Source organism: Microtus pennsylvanicus, chromosome 8, assembly GCF_037038515.1.
Source record: "Microtus pennsylvanicus isolate mMicPen1 chromosome 8, mMicPen1.hap1, whole genome shotgun sequence".
Classification (NCBI taxonomy): domain Eukaryota; kingdom Metazoa; phylum Chordata; class Mammalia; order Rodentia; family Cricetidae; genus Microtus; species Microtus pennsylvanicus.
The window spans coordinates 77,557,113-77,573,191 of NC_134586.1; the positions used below are offsets into that span (position 1 = coordinate 77,557,113).

The 16,079-nt window shown below is 39.2% G+C and overlaps 1 protein-coding gene across 1 annotated transcript in view; it reads left to right on the plus strand.

The window, feature by feature from the left end:
- Window positions 1–16,079, plus strand: part of Il23r (interleukin 23 receptor) — a 146,624-nt gene that overhangs the window by 78,636 nt on the left and 51,909 nt on the right. Inside the window, exon 10 of the mRNA XM_075982152.1 lies at window positions 13,481–13,567. Within this exon, the coding sequence (XP_075838267.1) occupies window positions 13,481–13,567 (87 nt within the window). The remainder of the gene's footprint in view (window positions 1–13,480; window positions 13,568–16,079) is intronic.

The following is a 16,079-nucleotide window of genomic DNA, read 5'->3' on the forward strand; positions in this document are numbered from 1 at the left end:
ACACCACACAATATCACCATCTTAGCTGAATAGATTTCAATTGTAAGCAAGGAATAAAAACAAACAATTACAACTGTCCTAATACTCCAGAGTGGCTCCATGAACCAGAGATATGCTGTATGTGTAGCTTCTTTGCCAGGTTTCGTTTTGCTTTCCAGAAACAACACATTTGTCTTAATTATACTCACATCATTAACAACATCAGCCTTCTTTCTTTCTTTATTTATTTTTAAAGATTTCTGCCTCCTCCCCGCCACCGCCTCCCATTTCCCTCCCCCTCCCCCGATCAGGTCCCCCTCCCTCGTCCGCCGGAAGAGCAGTCAGGCCTTCTTGTAACAGCTTGACAACCAAGCTTGACAACCATGATCTGTGATTTCAAGTAGAAGGAGCCAAGCAAGCCAAGTTATTTTGGCGCCCCCTGATGTTCAAATCTTAGAGATACATTATTAAGGGAATAATTTTCAATAAATTATCAGTTCTCTATTTTTGCAAGTTAAAATTTAATATTTTCTGTCTCCAATTGGTATTGGCCAAACTTCTTGAGACTCAATAGAAAGTAGATTTGCTTTGTAATGAAATTCTTTTTCAAATTTTATTTTATTTTGATTTTATGTGTATGGGAGTTTTGTTTACTTGTTTGGGTCTGGAGTCCACAGAAGCCAAAAGAAGGCATTGGATCCCCCAGAAATGCAACTCTGAATAATGGTCAGTCACAGGATGGGTACTGGCAATTAAACCCAGATCCTCCGGATGAGCTCAAAACTGCTGAGCCATCTCTTTAGCCCCAAGTAACCTGGTTCTTTTAAAATGAAATCTAGAGTTGCTCAAATGCATATAACTAAACACAATATACTTAAATTTACAAAGCACTGCTCTCTATAAGCTTGTTTTGTTTGTCAACATTTTTGGTTGTGTAATTAGCACCATTTTATCATGATTTGCTAGACAGCATATTGCTCATGGGTCATTGCACTGAGTTGCTCAAATGTTGAGCGCTCTCATCACCACTGACCCACACTCTCAATCTTTCTTGTTGTCCAGTTCTGTCTGAACAAGTGGACTGGCATATACTCCTTCCCCACTCCAGGTCAGGGGCAGACCAATAGATGGTGCATCTGTGTGCATGCCTGTATTTGTTTCTTTAGACAGAATATCACTCTGTAATATAGGATTGCCTTGAACTTACAACAGTTCTTCTGTGTCAACCCTCAAGTGCTGGAATTACAGGTGTATTACCATATCCAGCACAGATGTTGTTTAAGGACAAAAGTCCTCCATCTAGTATAAAAGAGAATAAGAATCTACAGAGCCTAGTCTTAAGATTTATTTCATAAGGATAAATTTTACTTAAAAGATAAAACAGAAATCAAACTTAAATATTTTTTCTTTTTTATTGATTTTCTTGAACTATACGTTTTTTTCTCTGCTCCCCTCCCTTCCTCTCCCCTCTTCTTTAACCCTCTCCCATGGTCCCCATGCTAGCAATTTACTCAGGAGATTTTGTCTTTTTCTATGTCCCATGTAGATTAGATCCATGTATGTCTCTCTTAGGGTCCTCTTTGTTGTCTAGGTTCTCTGGGATTGTGAATTGTAGGCTTATTTTTTTACTTTATGTTTAAAAACCACTTATGAGTGAGAACATGTGATAATTAATTGTCTTTCTGGGTTTCTTCACTCGATAAGATGTTTTCTAGCTCCATCCATTTCCCTGCAAATTTCAAGATGTCATTTTTTTCTGCTGTGTAGTACTCTATTGTGTAAATATACCATATTTTCCTTATCCATTCTTTAGTCAAGGGGCATTTAGATTGTTTCCAGGTTTTGTCTATGACAAACAATGTTGCTATGAACATAGTTGAGCACATGTCCTTGTGATATGATTGAGCATGCTTTGGGTATAAGCCAAAAGTGGTATTACTGGGTTGAGGAATGTTGTTTCCTAATTTTCTGGGAAATCACCATACTGATATCCAAAGGGGCTGTTCCAGCTTGCACTCCCATGAGCAATGAAAGAGTGTTCCCTTTACCCCACAACCTCTCCAGCATAAGCTGTCATCAGTGTTTTTGATCTTGGCCATTCTTACAGGTGTAAGATGGAATCTCAGAGTTGTTTTGATTTTCATTTCTTTGATGACGAAGGATGTTGAGCATTTCCTTAAGTGTCTTTCAGCCACTTTGATTCCTCTGTTGAGAGTTTTATGTTTAGGTCTGTACTCCATTATTTTTATTGAAATATTTGTTCTTTTGATGACCAATTTTTTTAGTTATTTGTATATTTTGGAGATCAGACATCTGTCTGATGTGGGGTTGGTGAAGATCTTTGCTCATTTGTAGGCTGCCAGTTTTGTCTTGTTGACCATGTCCTTTGCTTTACAGAAGCTTTTCCATTTCAGGAGGTCCCATTTATTAACTGTTTCTCTCAGTGTCTGTTTAGGGAGTGGTCTCCTGTGCCAATGCATTGAAGTGTACTTCCCACCTTCTCTTCTATGAGGTTAAGTGTGGCTGGCTTTATGTTGAGGTCTTTGATCCATTTAAACTTGAATTTTGTGCATGATGATAGATATGAATCTATTTTCATTCTTCTACATGTTGATATTCAGTTATGCCAGCATTATTTGTTAAATACGCTTTCTTTTTTTCCATTTGATTCTTTTGCTTCTTTCTCAAAAATCAGGTGTTCATAGGTGTGTGTATTAACGGCCAGGTCTTCGATTAGGTTCCATTGGTCTTTCTATGTGTTTTTATGCCAATACCAGGCTGTTTCCATCATTGTAACTCTGTAGCAGAGTTTGATGTCAGGAATTGTGATGCCTCCAGAAGTTCTTTTGTTGTACAGGATTGTCTTGGCTATCCTGGGTTTTTTGCTTTTCCGTGTGAAGTTGAGTAGCATTCTTTCGAGGTCTATGAAGAATTTTGCTAGGATTTTGATGGGCTTTGCATTGAATTTGTAGATTATTTTTGGTAAGATTGCCATTTTTACTGTGTTAATTCTACCTACCCAAGAGCAGGGAAGATCTTTCCACTCTCTGGTGTCTTTTTCAATTTCTTTCTTCAAAGATTTAAAGTTCTTGTCATACAAGTCTTCCACTTGTTTGGTTAGAGTTACTCTGAGATATTTTATGCTATTTGTGACTATTGTAAATGTTGATGTCTCTCTGATTTCTTTCTCAGCCCATTTATCATTTGTGTAAAGGAGGGCTACTGATTTTTTTTAGTTAATCTTTTATCCTGCTACATTACTGAAAGTGTTTATGAGTTGTAGAAATTCCTTGGTAGAATTTTTGAGGTCGCTTATGTAAACCATCATATCATCATAAAATAGTGAGATTTTTGACTTCTTCTTTTCTGATTTGTATCCCCTTGATCTTTTTTGCTGTTGTTGCCTTATTAATCTAATTATTTTCTTTTCTAAGATTTTTTTTTAATGTGTGAGGGTGTCTTGCTTGCAAGTTATGTCTGTACACCATATATATGCAATATCCAAGGAGGCCAGAAGAGGGCATCTGATCCTTTGAAACTGGAGTTACATATGCACCAACGTGGAGATGCTATGACTCTAACCTGGTACCTCTCAAAAAGCAGACAGTGCCCTTAACTGCTGATCCATTTCTCCTGCCCCCCTTTCCTCATTCAAACAAAGTTTCAGCTACTTCATTTCATCATTATCAGTAAGCTTCTTTAAATAGATTTTCATTTAAGCTTTTATTTCTTTATGTCTAAAAAAGAATTATTAGATTAAGAGTTAGGCAAATTTGTCTTGTTTTGTTTTCTAGACAGGTTTCTCTGGGTAGTCATGACTGTCCTGGAATTCACTCTGTAAACCAGGCTGGTCTCAAACTCACAGAGATCCACCTACATCTGTCTCCCAAGTGCTGGAGTTAAAGACATGCACCACCACCTCTTGGATATGACCCAGTGTGTGTGTGTGTGTGTGTGTGTGTGTGTGTGTGTGTGTGTACTACTGAATCCATCCATTGTTGTACTTAGGTATATGTGTTTAGAGCTGACCATATAAGATGGATAGTCTATGAAAGAGCTTACCTTTAAAGATAACTAATTCTCCTTCCCTCAGAAGCCATTGTAGCTCTTCATCTAGGGGTGGAGTCTTGTGAAAGTCTCCTCATCACTGGCAAGTCAACTGATGTATTATGCAGGTCTTGTTTAGGCAGCCATATTGTTGTGAGATCACAGAACAACTCCCTATAGGGTCTAGAAGATACTATCTTACAGCAGACATCTTGGTCCTCTGGCTATTACAATATTTCTGCTCTCTTTCCCATCATGTCTCCTGAGCTTTAGGTATTGGGATTGTGTTGGAGATGTAAGGATTAGGTCTTTGCATCCTATGGTCACTTAGTCTCTGCATTTTGACCAGTCTACTTCTGGTTCCCTGTAGCAGTCTACATTTATTGGGAAAAGAAGTTTCTTTGAGAGGAATGTGAGCCACATTTATCTTTGGGTATAAGGGTAAGTGTTTAGAAATAAAAGCTATATTGACTTAGGAGAATGGTTGTAGTAGTTTCTCAAGTATGTTTTATCAAATCCTTACTATTTACCTTTTTAAGAATTAATGAAAAGACAGATACCATGGTGTTAATTAATATTAATTTAGCCTATACCACACGGCAGGCCTTATAAGTGCTTAAGAATCTCAGTAAGCAAAGGAATAGACCAAGATCTATATATTGGAGAAGTTTTATTCTAGAGAAGATAGGAAAGAATAAAATTCATAGTAAGTATCATTACCTTATATGTACAAATACAAATAAAATCTGGGAGAAGCAATTTACACAGGTGAATATTAACATGACTTGTGATTGAGACATAAAACATAATCTATTTCCATAATATTATTATAGTTAGCCAATTTGCTTGGTAATATAGGTATTTTTCCAGCAGTTAAACTCCAAGTAATTAAGGGTTTATTTATAAGGAAGTACATACAGTCCAAGCAATAATGTTCCTTCCATAAAGGATTTTCCCAATTTATTTTCTAAAAATTATTACATGTGTATCACCATGTTTCCATATTTCCCAAAGTATATCGAACTAGTTTAGTGGACATTTCTCTGTATTGCTGCTCTCTAAAGAGTGCCTTTTCCTTACCTTCAAAGCTTGATCTTGGACACAGGGCATAGGTATACATTCTTACAATCCTGTAACATGGGAGGCTGATGCAGGACAATTTGGAGTTCAAGTTCATCCTAGGCTATGTAGTGAAAGTCTGCCAATAAATAATGGATGGATGGATGGATGGATGGATGGATGGATGGATGGATGGATGGGTAGGTGGAGGTGAATGGGTGAATGGAAGGATGGATGGATCAATGGGTTGATGGATGGATTGGGGATGAATTGATGGAGGATACAAGCAGCAAAAACTGGCCTCAAGCTGAGATGTTAGTCAGTTGTAGTGTGCTTGGCCTACCTGCTTCAATTACTGCCAACTATGACAACAATAAAAGCTTTAAAAAAACCCAGCCTCAAAAAGAAACTGAAAGAGCTCATTTATAGTTAGAGTTGGGTGACTTGAATTACTTAATCTCTTTTCCTTCCTTGAGTATTAAGCCTTTACTGGAAATCAGAGCTCTATACCAAAAAGAAAAAAAAAATCAGTTCCTCAGAATAGAAGATCAGGCTTTAGGACACCCACAGGGGAAGTTTTGCTGGTTAGACACCCATGCTCCTCTATCCTAGCATGTTATCAAGAGGTCACTTAGTAAGACAGGGAGTCTTTAAAACGTAATATATTAGCTAACATTTCTTGGATGATTACATCGGTAGGGCACCATGGTAAGCATTTTACCTCAAAATTGTCCTTTATTTTAAAAAAATTGTCCTATATTGACATAGTCCTGTAAAACCAGCATGATCATTGTTCCACCCATTACCTTCACCAGATGAAGGTAATAAGGTCCAAAAACTTGCCAAAAGTTACACAACAGGCAAATAGCCAAGCTCTGGCAAGATCAGGCTATGGGGTTCCAGAACAGTTCTGCCATTTGCCTTCCCTGGAGAACCAGGAATCGCCTGTGTCCACCCCATCTCAGCATCCTGTCTAAATGCTCCACACATATGTCAGTAATAATGCTATGCTGACAGAGCCTTGTTTCTGTTGGAGGACTCACTTCGAAAATGCACAAGTGGGGAAATAATCATAACACGCCATGGAGTACTTCACACCTCGTCATGAGTAACTAATGAGGAGGCAGGCTTAATCTGTGGCGATGATAATGAAACCACAGGACACCAAAAGTCTTGAGATGGCATAAGGAAGGGGGCAGTCTGAGAAGAGGAAAAAAGAACACGTGGAAAAGGTAACTTTGTTGAAGGCAGGATAGTCATGGGCACTTCATAATAAGTTTTCCAAGCAGGTTCCAGTCAAATAAACTAGAGTACACTGTTTCTCAGAGTGGGGACCCTGGGCCAGTTGTTTGGAAATACCTGTGTAGATTCCTGAGCCACTTCACTCCCAGGTTCTTATATAATGAAGTGTAAGAAGCATTGTTCTAAATGGCATAGCAACCTTCAAATAGAAGCTCTGGTTGGGTGTCTACCACCTGAAATTCCAGTATGAGGCGCAAATCCCACCAGGAGTTCAAGGGCAGCCTGGAAAATGTAATGAAACTCATCTTCCCACCCCAAGAACAGAGAGAATTACTAGCTACCATTCTTCCCAGGTTTAGTTTCCGGCTCCCAATTTTCAGTGTTCCCGGGTTCAGGGTTCCTTAGATAACTAAGACAGAAACAAGAGGCAAACAATACCATCTAAATGAGCCCAATAAGGGAGATAGCACAAAAAAACAGTGTTCCCGGATTGGGTTCCCAGGGACTCAAGTGTCACAGATACTTAAGTAAAAGGTGGGCTCCCAAGGCCACCTAGTCGGCTACTACACACAACCCGCCATTTCCACAGATATATTTAGAGATCTTTGCTCTCCTTTCTGGAGTTACTGCTTGGCTTAATGATCTACTTGTGTGAACTGGGTCTATCTGAGCTCTGTTTGCAAAAGAGGGTGGAGGCACTGCCTCTGTACCCTCACTAAGATGTATAAACTAAGCTGTGATCTATCATAAAAGTGGGGGTCGTGGAAAAGCTTTGGGGAGGATTCAACAGCTCTGCAACCTGGTCATTGGTGGAAACCTTCTTTGTAAGCAGCATGCATTGGCGAGAGGCCTTGGTGATAGTTTGGGGCCCTGTTGTTTAGTCTCCTTAAGAAAGAACACCTAGCAAAGGCAAGAAGCAGGGCAAGACCAGTTTCAAACCTGGTTTTAGTAATCACAGGCTTCAGAGAGCACGGAAGAATCTTAGGAATTCTCCTGAGTGCTGTCTGCGCACTTCCCTGAGAGTCTGCCCATCCTGGCATCCTTGGCAGCGCAGGCTCTCAGAAAGCACAAGCACAGGTCTGTCTTCAAGAATCGTGTCCACTGTCGGGCGGTGGTGGCGCACGCCTTTAATCCCAGCACTCGGGAGGCAGAGGCAGGCGGATCTCTGTGAGTTCGAGACCAGCCTGGTCTACAGAGCTAGTTCCAGGACAGGCTCCAAAGCCACAGAGAAACACTGTCTCGAAAAACCAAAAAAGAAAAAAAAAAAGAATCGTGTCCACATGACCCTTTCTGTCACATTCAGTTTGCTCTGGCTGTGAGGCCTCAGTGAGACAGAATGGCTAAGGGCTTCTAAGCCAACAACGTGGACAGCTGTTATAGAAATCTCTGGCACTTTAAGCACAGATAATACCGGAAATGACAAAGATAATTCGTCAATAATTTGTAGAAAACCAATACTAAAAATGTGTAAGTTCCCTGAACTCAGTGCTACCAGTGTAAATCGGTGACACTGTCTGTCCTACAGACCTCTCTGTGATAGAAAAGGGCTTGAATTTCGCAATCCTTTTATGAAGCTAGAGCGCCAAGGGAAAGGCAGTAATTTCATAATGACTAATTAGTGTGCTTGAACTGCAGCTTTCAGTAGAAGTTTCCCAGAGAAGACAGACACCTGCCTGGACGGTTTTCCAGAGGAAGGCAAGTGTGAGCAAGCTGGGAAACTCCTTCTCACTTTGTTCCTGTGGAGTTAGTAGCTACAGAGCCACCAGCACTGTTTAGGTGCTCGTTATCAGTTTTTCAGGATTTTTAGTGCCTAAAGAAGAAAAAAAAAATAAACATCTTAATAGAACTCAGCATATGTGCTGTTAAGGGTAATGCAAATTTGATAATGCTGAACAGAGTTTTCCAAATTCCCCCTTATTTATAATGAGAGACTTGTCATTCACACATATATAGATGAATTATAATTTGTAGATTCTTAGTTAATAAACTGTGAAACAAACACAGCGCTCCTTGAAATATGAGTCATTTTTGAACTTCTCATCCAGGTTTTATCATCTCCTGGTCCTGCCTCTAATAAACCACTGTGTTTCTGTAGGATAAGTAAAAACTCAAGATTACTGAAGGGCTAGAGAGATTGCTCAGTGGGTAGGAGTGTGTGCTGTTCTTCCCAAGGGGCTCCTAGACTATTCAGACTTGAGAACAGGGAAGGACTGTGTCCAAAACCAAGGCTGGAACTTTAAAAAATCTTTGACAACAGGCAAAATTCTTACCTCTAGAGTTTTGACATGCTTTGGTCTCTGACCCTCATCTCTGTGTGGTCCACATGGCTTGGGGGATTTTCTTGAACAGCTTCTGGTTGTTTTGCTTCCCTTTCTCTTATTTATTGCTGCAACAAGATGCCTTTGTTCATCTTCCCTCTTCTCTGTAAACATGTAAACAATGGAGGAACGCATGAACTAAAAGAGTCTGTTGGTAGTATCTCTGTATACCTTGCCATCCTTAATTATCCTGGATAATATGATTCATGCTTCCTTAAAATAACTCTTGATTTTGCTTAGTTTTCCCAGTCTCGTGGTGAGTTGGTTGTTCACTTACTATTGTTTCTTCCTTGGGCTACTGATGCCTACCAGCTGTTGTACTGGTCAGTGTCTTCACTTTGTCAGTTAATATAGGCTAGACCAAATTTTTGAGCATGGTCTGATGGTATTGAAATCCACCTCCCAGGTTTGACCTGGGATGATAACATTTAAATGTTGTTAGATAGTTGAATTATTAAAGTAAGATTAGAAAGACAGGAACCTAAAGGAGATGCTTAGGTTTTAAGAAAATAGTTGGTTGGTTTAAAAAAAAAAAGTTACCTTTTGCTTTAACTCTTCTTTCTTTTGGAAAGAAATAGAGCCTTGAAAAATAATTAGAGATACGGAGCTCAAGATATATAGGGAAAATCAACAGATAAGGAAAGGAAATTCCTGTGCAATGACACTTGTCCCAAAGCTGATTATAATAGTGAGAATTTGGAGTCAATTTAAATGTCCAACATAGCAATAAATAATGTTTTTGAGGCTTTAATTTATATAAAACAACTGTCTCATTGTGTCTCATGAGAATGGCCCTCCACAGACTTGTATGTTTGAATACTTGGCCTCTAGTCAGTGAAACTGTTTGGAGAAGATTAGAAGGTATGCCTTAGTGGGGAAGGTGAGTCCAGATCTGACCCAACTAATCTCTTTCATTCTCTCTCTTTCTCTGCCTGCAACTTGCTTGTCAGATGTGAGCTCTGAACTACTACTTCTGCCACCTTTGTCCCTGCCATAACAATCATGAACTCTCTGAAACTGTGAGCAAGTCCCTCAATTAAATGCCTTCTTTGATAAGCTGCCTTGATCGTGGTGTCTCTTCACTGCAATAGAACAGTAACTAAGACAGTCATTAAAATCCCTAAGCGAAGCATGTCTGTTGTCCAGTTTTGCTGTGAAGAACATAAATTACAGAAAGGATTAATAATCCATTTGGGATTATGTAATTCCAAGTGATGGAGCTAGGACCTCGGCTATTTTATGTGAGTCAACAGTTTATGTTCAAAACAGCTTTTCAACAGTAGTGTGGTTGAATGGATACTGCATTGTATGAGCATGATGAATATTAAGCAATCATAAGTGTGTTTTGAGTAATTTTTAATGAGGAAGTGCTCATTATATAACACTGGATGCACGAGACACACTGTGGCATTGCTAGAGCATGTGATCTCCAATAGGTATCGATGTGGAAACAAATATTTCAAATGACTGTCCCTAGGTTGTGACAGAGTCTGAAATCCTGTGTGCCCTCTATAATCTTCTGTACTTCCCAAGCCTCCCATAATTAGAGTGTGTTGATGGGGTGATCAAGAAAGATATCTGGGAAACATAACCATAGACTAAAGCTTTGAAGAGCCAGTGCTCAGTGTTTTAGCCCAATAATACACACTGCAGTGGGATCTAGAACGCAGTGAGGCCAGGTAGTGCTGACACCCTGTGACTTATCCTTAGAGACGCAGGGTCATCTTTGGCGGGGGGCAGACTTCTGGCAGGTTCACCACCATGAACTGCTGCAAAAGTGAGACTATTAGTTTATGAGCCTAGTGACCAGTACATAATACATGTAACAACTAGGTGAGACATTGACAAGTTAGTTACCATTCCTAAGTCTTCACTCAGTAAACAGCATGCTTAGTTATGATGAAGTTACAGGCATGATTGTGAGACTCAGCAGAGAGCATATGAGGTCTACTGTGTCATCTGAAACACACTAGAAGGTACCGGATGGTTGCCTCACAGTGATAACAAACATAGATTGCCCAGACATGGTTTGCCTGGAGGTCACCATACAGTGAAGAGCTATGGAGATCATTTGGTACCAGCTCAAAGAAACAAATAGAATTCATTATTTCTAAAACCAGTCCTTTGGAGTAGTAGATTTGGTTAATTTAGCCTGTTATTTGTTGGGCTTAAGAGTATATTTATGCTCTGTTTTTTGCCCAAGAATGAGGAACTATTCTTATTGTAAAGATTGTAAAGACTCTAGCTACCTCCAGAGACATTATTTTCTTTTTTTTTTTTAAGATTTCTTTGTTTATTATGTATACAGTGTTTTGCCTGCATGTATGCCTGCAGGCCAGAAGAGGACACTAGAACACATTACAGATGACTGTGAGCTATCATGTGGTTCTGGGACTTAACTCAGCCTTGGGAAGAGCAGCCAGTGCTCTTACCTGCTGCACCATCTCTCCAGCCCCCAGCCCCCAGCCTTCAGCCCCCACTCTGTCTTCTATTAGGATCACTTTTACTTCCCATGCCAGTATGTGTACGCTACATCAAAAATCTTTTGAAGTTAGAAATTATTTGGGTTTCTGAATGTCCTGTAATATATCCTGTGAAGATATAACAGTCACACAATGTAACGCTCTACTTCAGGGCAGAATTGCCCCGCTGTGAACAGAACACCACATGTCATAAAGAAATGGCAGAGATAGCATGAGGGTTTCCCAGCATGGTAGTTAATGGCCTGGTGGTTGAAGCTGACACAAACAATGTTTTACAGCTGTGAAGGAGTCTGTGTGTATCATTCTATTTGCGGGGGCTTTCATATGTTAAAATACTTAAATGTACTACAAAATGCTAAAAGCTGGTGAATTAAGAGGGTATAATTGGGTTGTTTTTATCTTACACATCTGTTTTCTGCAAAAATATCTTCGCCATAACTTTTGCTTTTATAACAAAAATTAAGTATGATTTATAAAGAAATTAGCCACTTGGTGGCAGTATAACATGGAGAAGTATGGCATCATTTCGGCCCTATGCTAAAAAAAATTGTCATAGATTTTTGATTTCTTCTCTGATAGTCCTGTTTATAAGCTATTTTATTCAGATATCTAATTCTCTGTGAAATTATCCTCTCATAATCAAGCACCTCTTTTAAATGACTAATTTAATTTAAATGAGTACACCTTGTTGATTTGAAATTATAATAACAGACTCTAAAGGAAAATTGCATTTACTCATTAAGGCTAGGAATGTTTACTATAGTTATTTTGTATGATAGAAGTTAATAACTCAGTAAAGTTTTCATTGTCAAATAATCAACTTAGTTTATACAACAAAATTATATTAACTTGTATTAAACTACAACAACACAACTCATTATTTTTAAATAAAAATGCTAGTTTTCAAATAATAAAAATACCAGCAACATATGCTGTAAACCTCTGCCTTTACTAAAGAGAAAACTATGCTGCATTTTAATGTTGTGTTTCTGTTCTTAAAATTCCAAAAGCATGTAGCTACAAGTCCCTCCCGAATTTGGAGAATTGTCACGACTCTGCGAAGCATCCATCTAGGTAGCTGGCCTGGCAGTTGGCCATGACTACTTAACCTGCATGACTCAGAATTTAGTAGAATTATTTTCTGGGGAGCCGGAGAAACTTCGGGAAATATTGAGAAGTTCAGAATAATTTCTGATAGCCACAATCACGGGGAACATTTTGCTTTTGATGCAGAAAGTCAGAACACAGACAGACTTTACAGTTTTCAGTTACCTACACCTTCTAAAATCCCTAGCCCTGGCTGACAGAAAACTGTGCTGAAGTTGACTGCATACAATTAGCCTTTTCATAAAAATTCTAAAGGTCTGTAAGAATCTTTTCTTTGAATATGTGTTGTCCATTTCTTAATGAGTATCCCAGGGACCACACTTTATCACATAAGTCTTTGGTGGGTTGGCAACAGGGACATCTCAAGTTGTGCAAGACACTATTTCAAAAGGTGAATTTGAACAGCGACCCTGGAATGACTAGGTAGCTATGGTTTATGAGATGCTGAACTTAGAACGTTAACCAGAATCAGAGCCTTCTTTGGTGCTGTCTTCTGCTCTTGAGGGTTGTGTCTTTGAAGTCACCTCTGACAGCTCTCATTTATTAGGAAGGAAGAGATGGGCAAGCTTGCTATGGAATGCTTTCGAATTTAGACTTAAAGTAGATTAATTGCCAAGACTTCTTACCTCACCCAGTTCTGAAGTTTTCATTAGTGGAGCCCTGAAAGTCTGAATTCTAGACAGGGCTGGGCCAAGATCCTCCCGAGCAGGAAAGTAGTGGAGAGGAGTCATTAGTGACATCTCAACGCTGTGGTACAACTTCAAAGTGTCTGCTCATGAAAACTCCCCTTGGTGCAGCCAAAGCAGGGTGAGCAAACTAGAGCCTGTATCAAGGCAGAGGTGATGCAGCCTGGATAGTCAAGGCAACTTGGGCTTCATAGTATCATTGCCTATTGGAAGAAACCAAGTAGGGACAAGTTATTGTGCATTTTTATCATAGGGAGAAATTTTTCTCTTGGTAGTGTCTTGGTGTGTGTTGCTAGGAACCAAGTGAAATCGCTAGCCACATTGGCATTTTAAAGCCTGGTGTAGTTTTAACTGTCCGGGCAGAAGTTCCTCCTTCGAGACGTAGTCACTGAAAAGAAAATAAGAAAAGGTACATAGTTAAGATCTGTGCTTTATTCCACCCTCTGAACCTATGGAGATTACTAGTTCGATCATCTCCAGACAAGAGAATGTCTCAGGAATGTGGGTCACCTGAATGCCCAGTTCTAAGTTGCTGATACTCTTCCTTCCTTGTTCTAAGTTCCCCAGGTCACATCAAGATCATCCCAAGAATCTCAGAAGATTGAGATGCTCGCTGCTACAGTCATTAAAGGACATTCTATTTTTGGTAAAAAAAAAAAATGCACATACATTTATGTGTGTGTGTGTGTGTGACCATGTATTATGTAGTAAGTATGTATGTATATATATATGTATGTGTACTAAGTCCTCCTCAGCAGAAAAATTCCATACCAAAAATAATGCATCAGTATTTCCGGAAGATACTTGACTAGGTTCAAAATGTGCTTAAACTGATTGTAAGCAGTAGTTCAGCCTGCTGTGGTAGTGAGTTTGTCACATTGTTGTTTCAGAAGACTCTTCTGAGTCTCAAGTCCCAAAAATGTCTATCAACTGTCGATCATGTGCTAGGATTGTATATACATCATCTGTTAATCTGAAGAGCAACCTGTTGAGATAAATGCCATGGGTCTACTTTATAGGCAGGAGAACTGAAGTTCAGGAAGGTTGAAGAATGCCAAAATGTATGAAGCTATTAGAAATTCAAGCCTTACTCTTTTATTTTCATTTATTTATTTGTTAATTTTTGTTTTGTTTTGTTTTTCAAGACAGGGTCTCACACTGTAGCCCAGTTCAAGAATGTCCTGAAATTTACAAGTCTCCTGCCTCAGCTTCCCAAGTGCTGGGATTCCAGGCATGAGACATCACACTCGGCCCTATCCTTCTAAATATACAAGTCTGTGCTCTTTCTTTTAGATGAACGAGTTACCATTTTATTTGGTAATATGCCTCGATGTGTTTTTATTGATGACCATGCATAAACGTTTCAGCATATAAAAATATTAGATAAAAGTATACAATGAGCAAATATAACTCCAAACTGAAATTTGTCATTGAAAAACTTGAGGCCCTGACTAACTATTTCACTAGTAGACTATTTGCTTCCTGGCACGGAATTCTAACAGAACTAGAATAAGAAATTTTGCAGGTGGTATTGACATTTTTGCACGGTTAATTCATTCAACAAATATGTGTTAAATGACTATGTATCAGGTACTGTTCTGAGTGATGGGAAATTAACAATGAAAAAAATGGACAAAGCTGGACCAGGTGGTATCTGCCTTAATCCTAACAGTGGGGAGGTTCAAGCAGAAAGATCAACAGTTCAACACCTCAGCTACATAGCAAGTTTAGAAGCCAGTCTGGGCTAAGTGAGATCTTGCCAAAGAGTGAAGGAGACAAGGGATAGAGGAAAGAAGGAAAGAAAAGAGGAAGAAAAAGATGGAAGGAAAATGTAAACAATGCCTTTGTCTTGAGGTTCTACTTTTCATAGATAGGGGAGAAAAATAACAAAATAAAAGGGAAAATGTCTCATGTTGTGCAGAAACATGAAGCAGACAAAAACATCCCAGTATAGATTCCTAATTGCACACATGCCCTATGAATTTTCTGTGGAAATTTTGGAGGCTTAGAACCCATGACAACTCTATTAGACACACAAGATGTTCTATAGAAAATTAAATGTGAATCTCAACAAGTTTGTAATTATTCCACAAATCCATAGAGCTAATGAATGACAGAGTTCAACTAGACTCCTGGTCTCCTGGTGCCTCCGATCTCCTTTGTAAACCATTTCTCTGAGCACCATGTGACCTTGATAACTTTCTATCTAATTCCAAGCTCTATTGCTCAACAGTGTGCAATAGTGTGTAACCCCATTAGTTGCTTAGGATATTCAAAAATAACTTTTAAGCCCTAGAAAAATACTAATTCCCTAAAGTGTGAGAATTTGAAACAGGCTAAAGTTCACAGGCTCCTACCTGGCAAGTGGGTTTAAAGATGAAGAAGGCCAGCCTGGACACCCCCAGGTCAATGGAGCAGAGACGTGGCTAGTGTGGAACTAGAAGCCACCTAGAGCTAATTATTTAAGAAAAGTGCGGAAAGGGCAGGGATGGAAGAAGGAGGATGGAAAGGTAGCTGCTAACTCAGAATGGCCCACAAGTCACAAGACGGTAAAGTCATATGTGAAATATCGTCTAGATCTGAAAACACTGAGGTTATCGTCCCAGGTACTGGGGAGAAATATGATGAGTCTCTGAGCAGCACATGTTGGATAAACTATATTGAGAAAGCTAAAGTGATCAAGTCAACTTTAAAATGTAAGAAAGGTCTTTTTTTTAAATTTATTTATTTATTAAAGATTTCTGTCTCTTCCCCGCCACCGCCTCCCATTTCCCTCCCCCTCCCCCAATTAAGTCTCCCCCCAGCCCGAAAAGCAATCAGGGTTCCCTGTCCTGTGGGAAGAAGAAAGGTCTTTTTAAAATAGGTGTAAGAAATAGCAATTTTTATTTGTTTCTCACAGCGTATATTGTGCTAAGCAGAATTACTGTGCTTTCTCATCGGTCAAACTTCATTTTAAAGAATGGTCAGATAAATTTTGCCTCACAGAAAAGGTTACAAAAAGATCTTAGTTGTGGCTTTGGACTGCCTTAAACATTGTCACAGCAATTGGGAATTCTCAGCTGTGTCAGACAAACCAAATGAGGTTCATCAGAACACATATTCATATAAAATATGTTCGTGTGAGTTGACCACATTTGCTGGAGATGCACTTCTAGAAA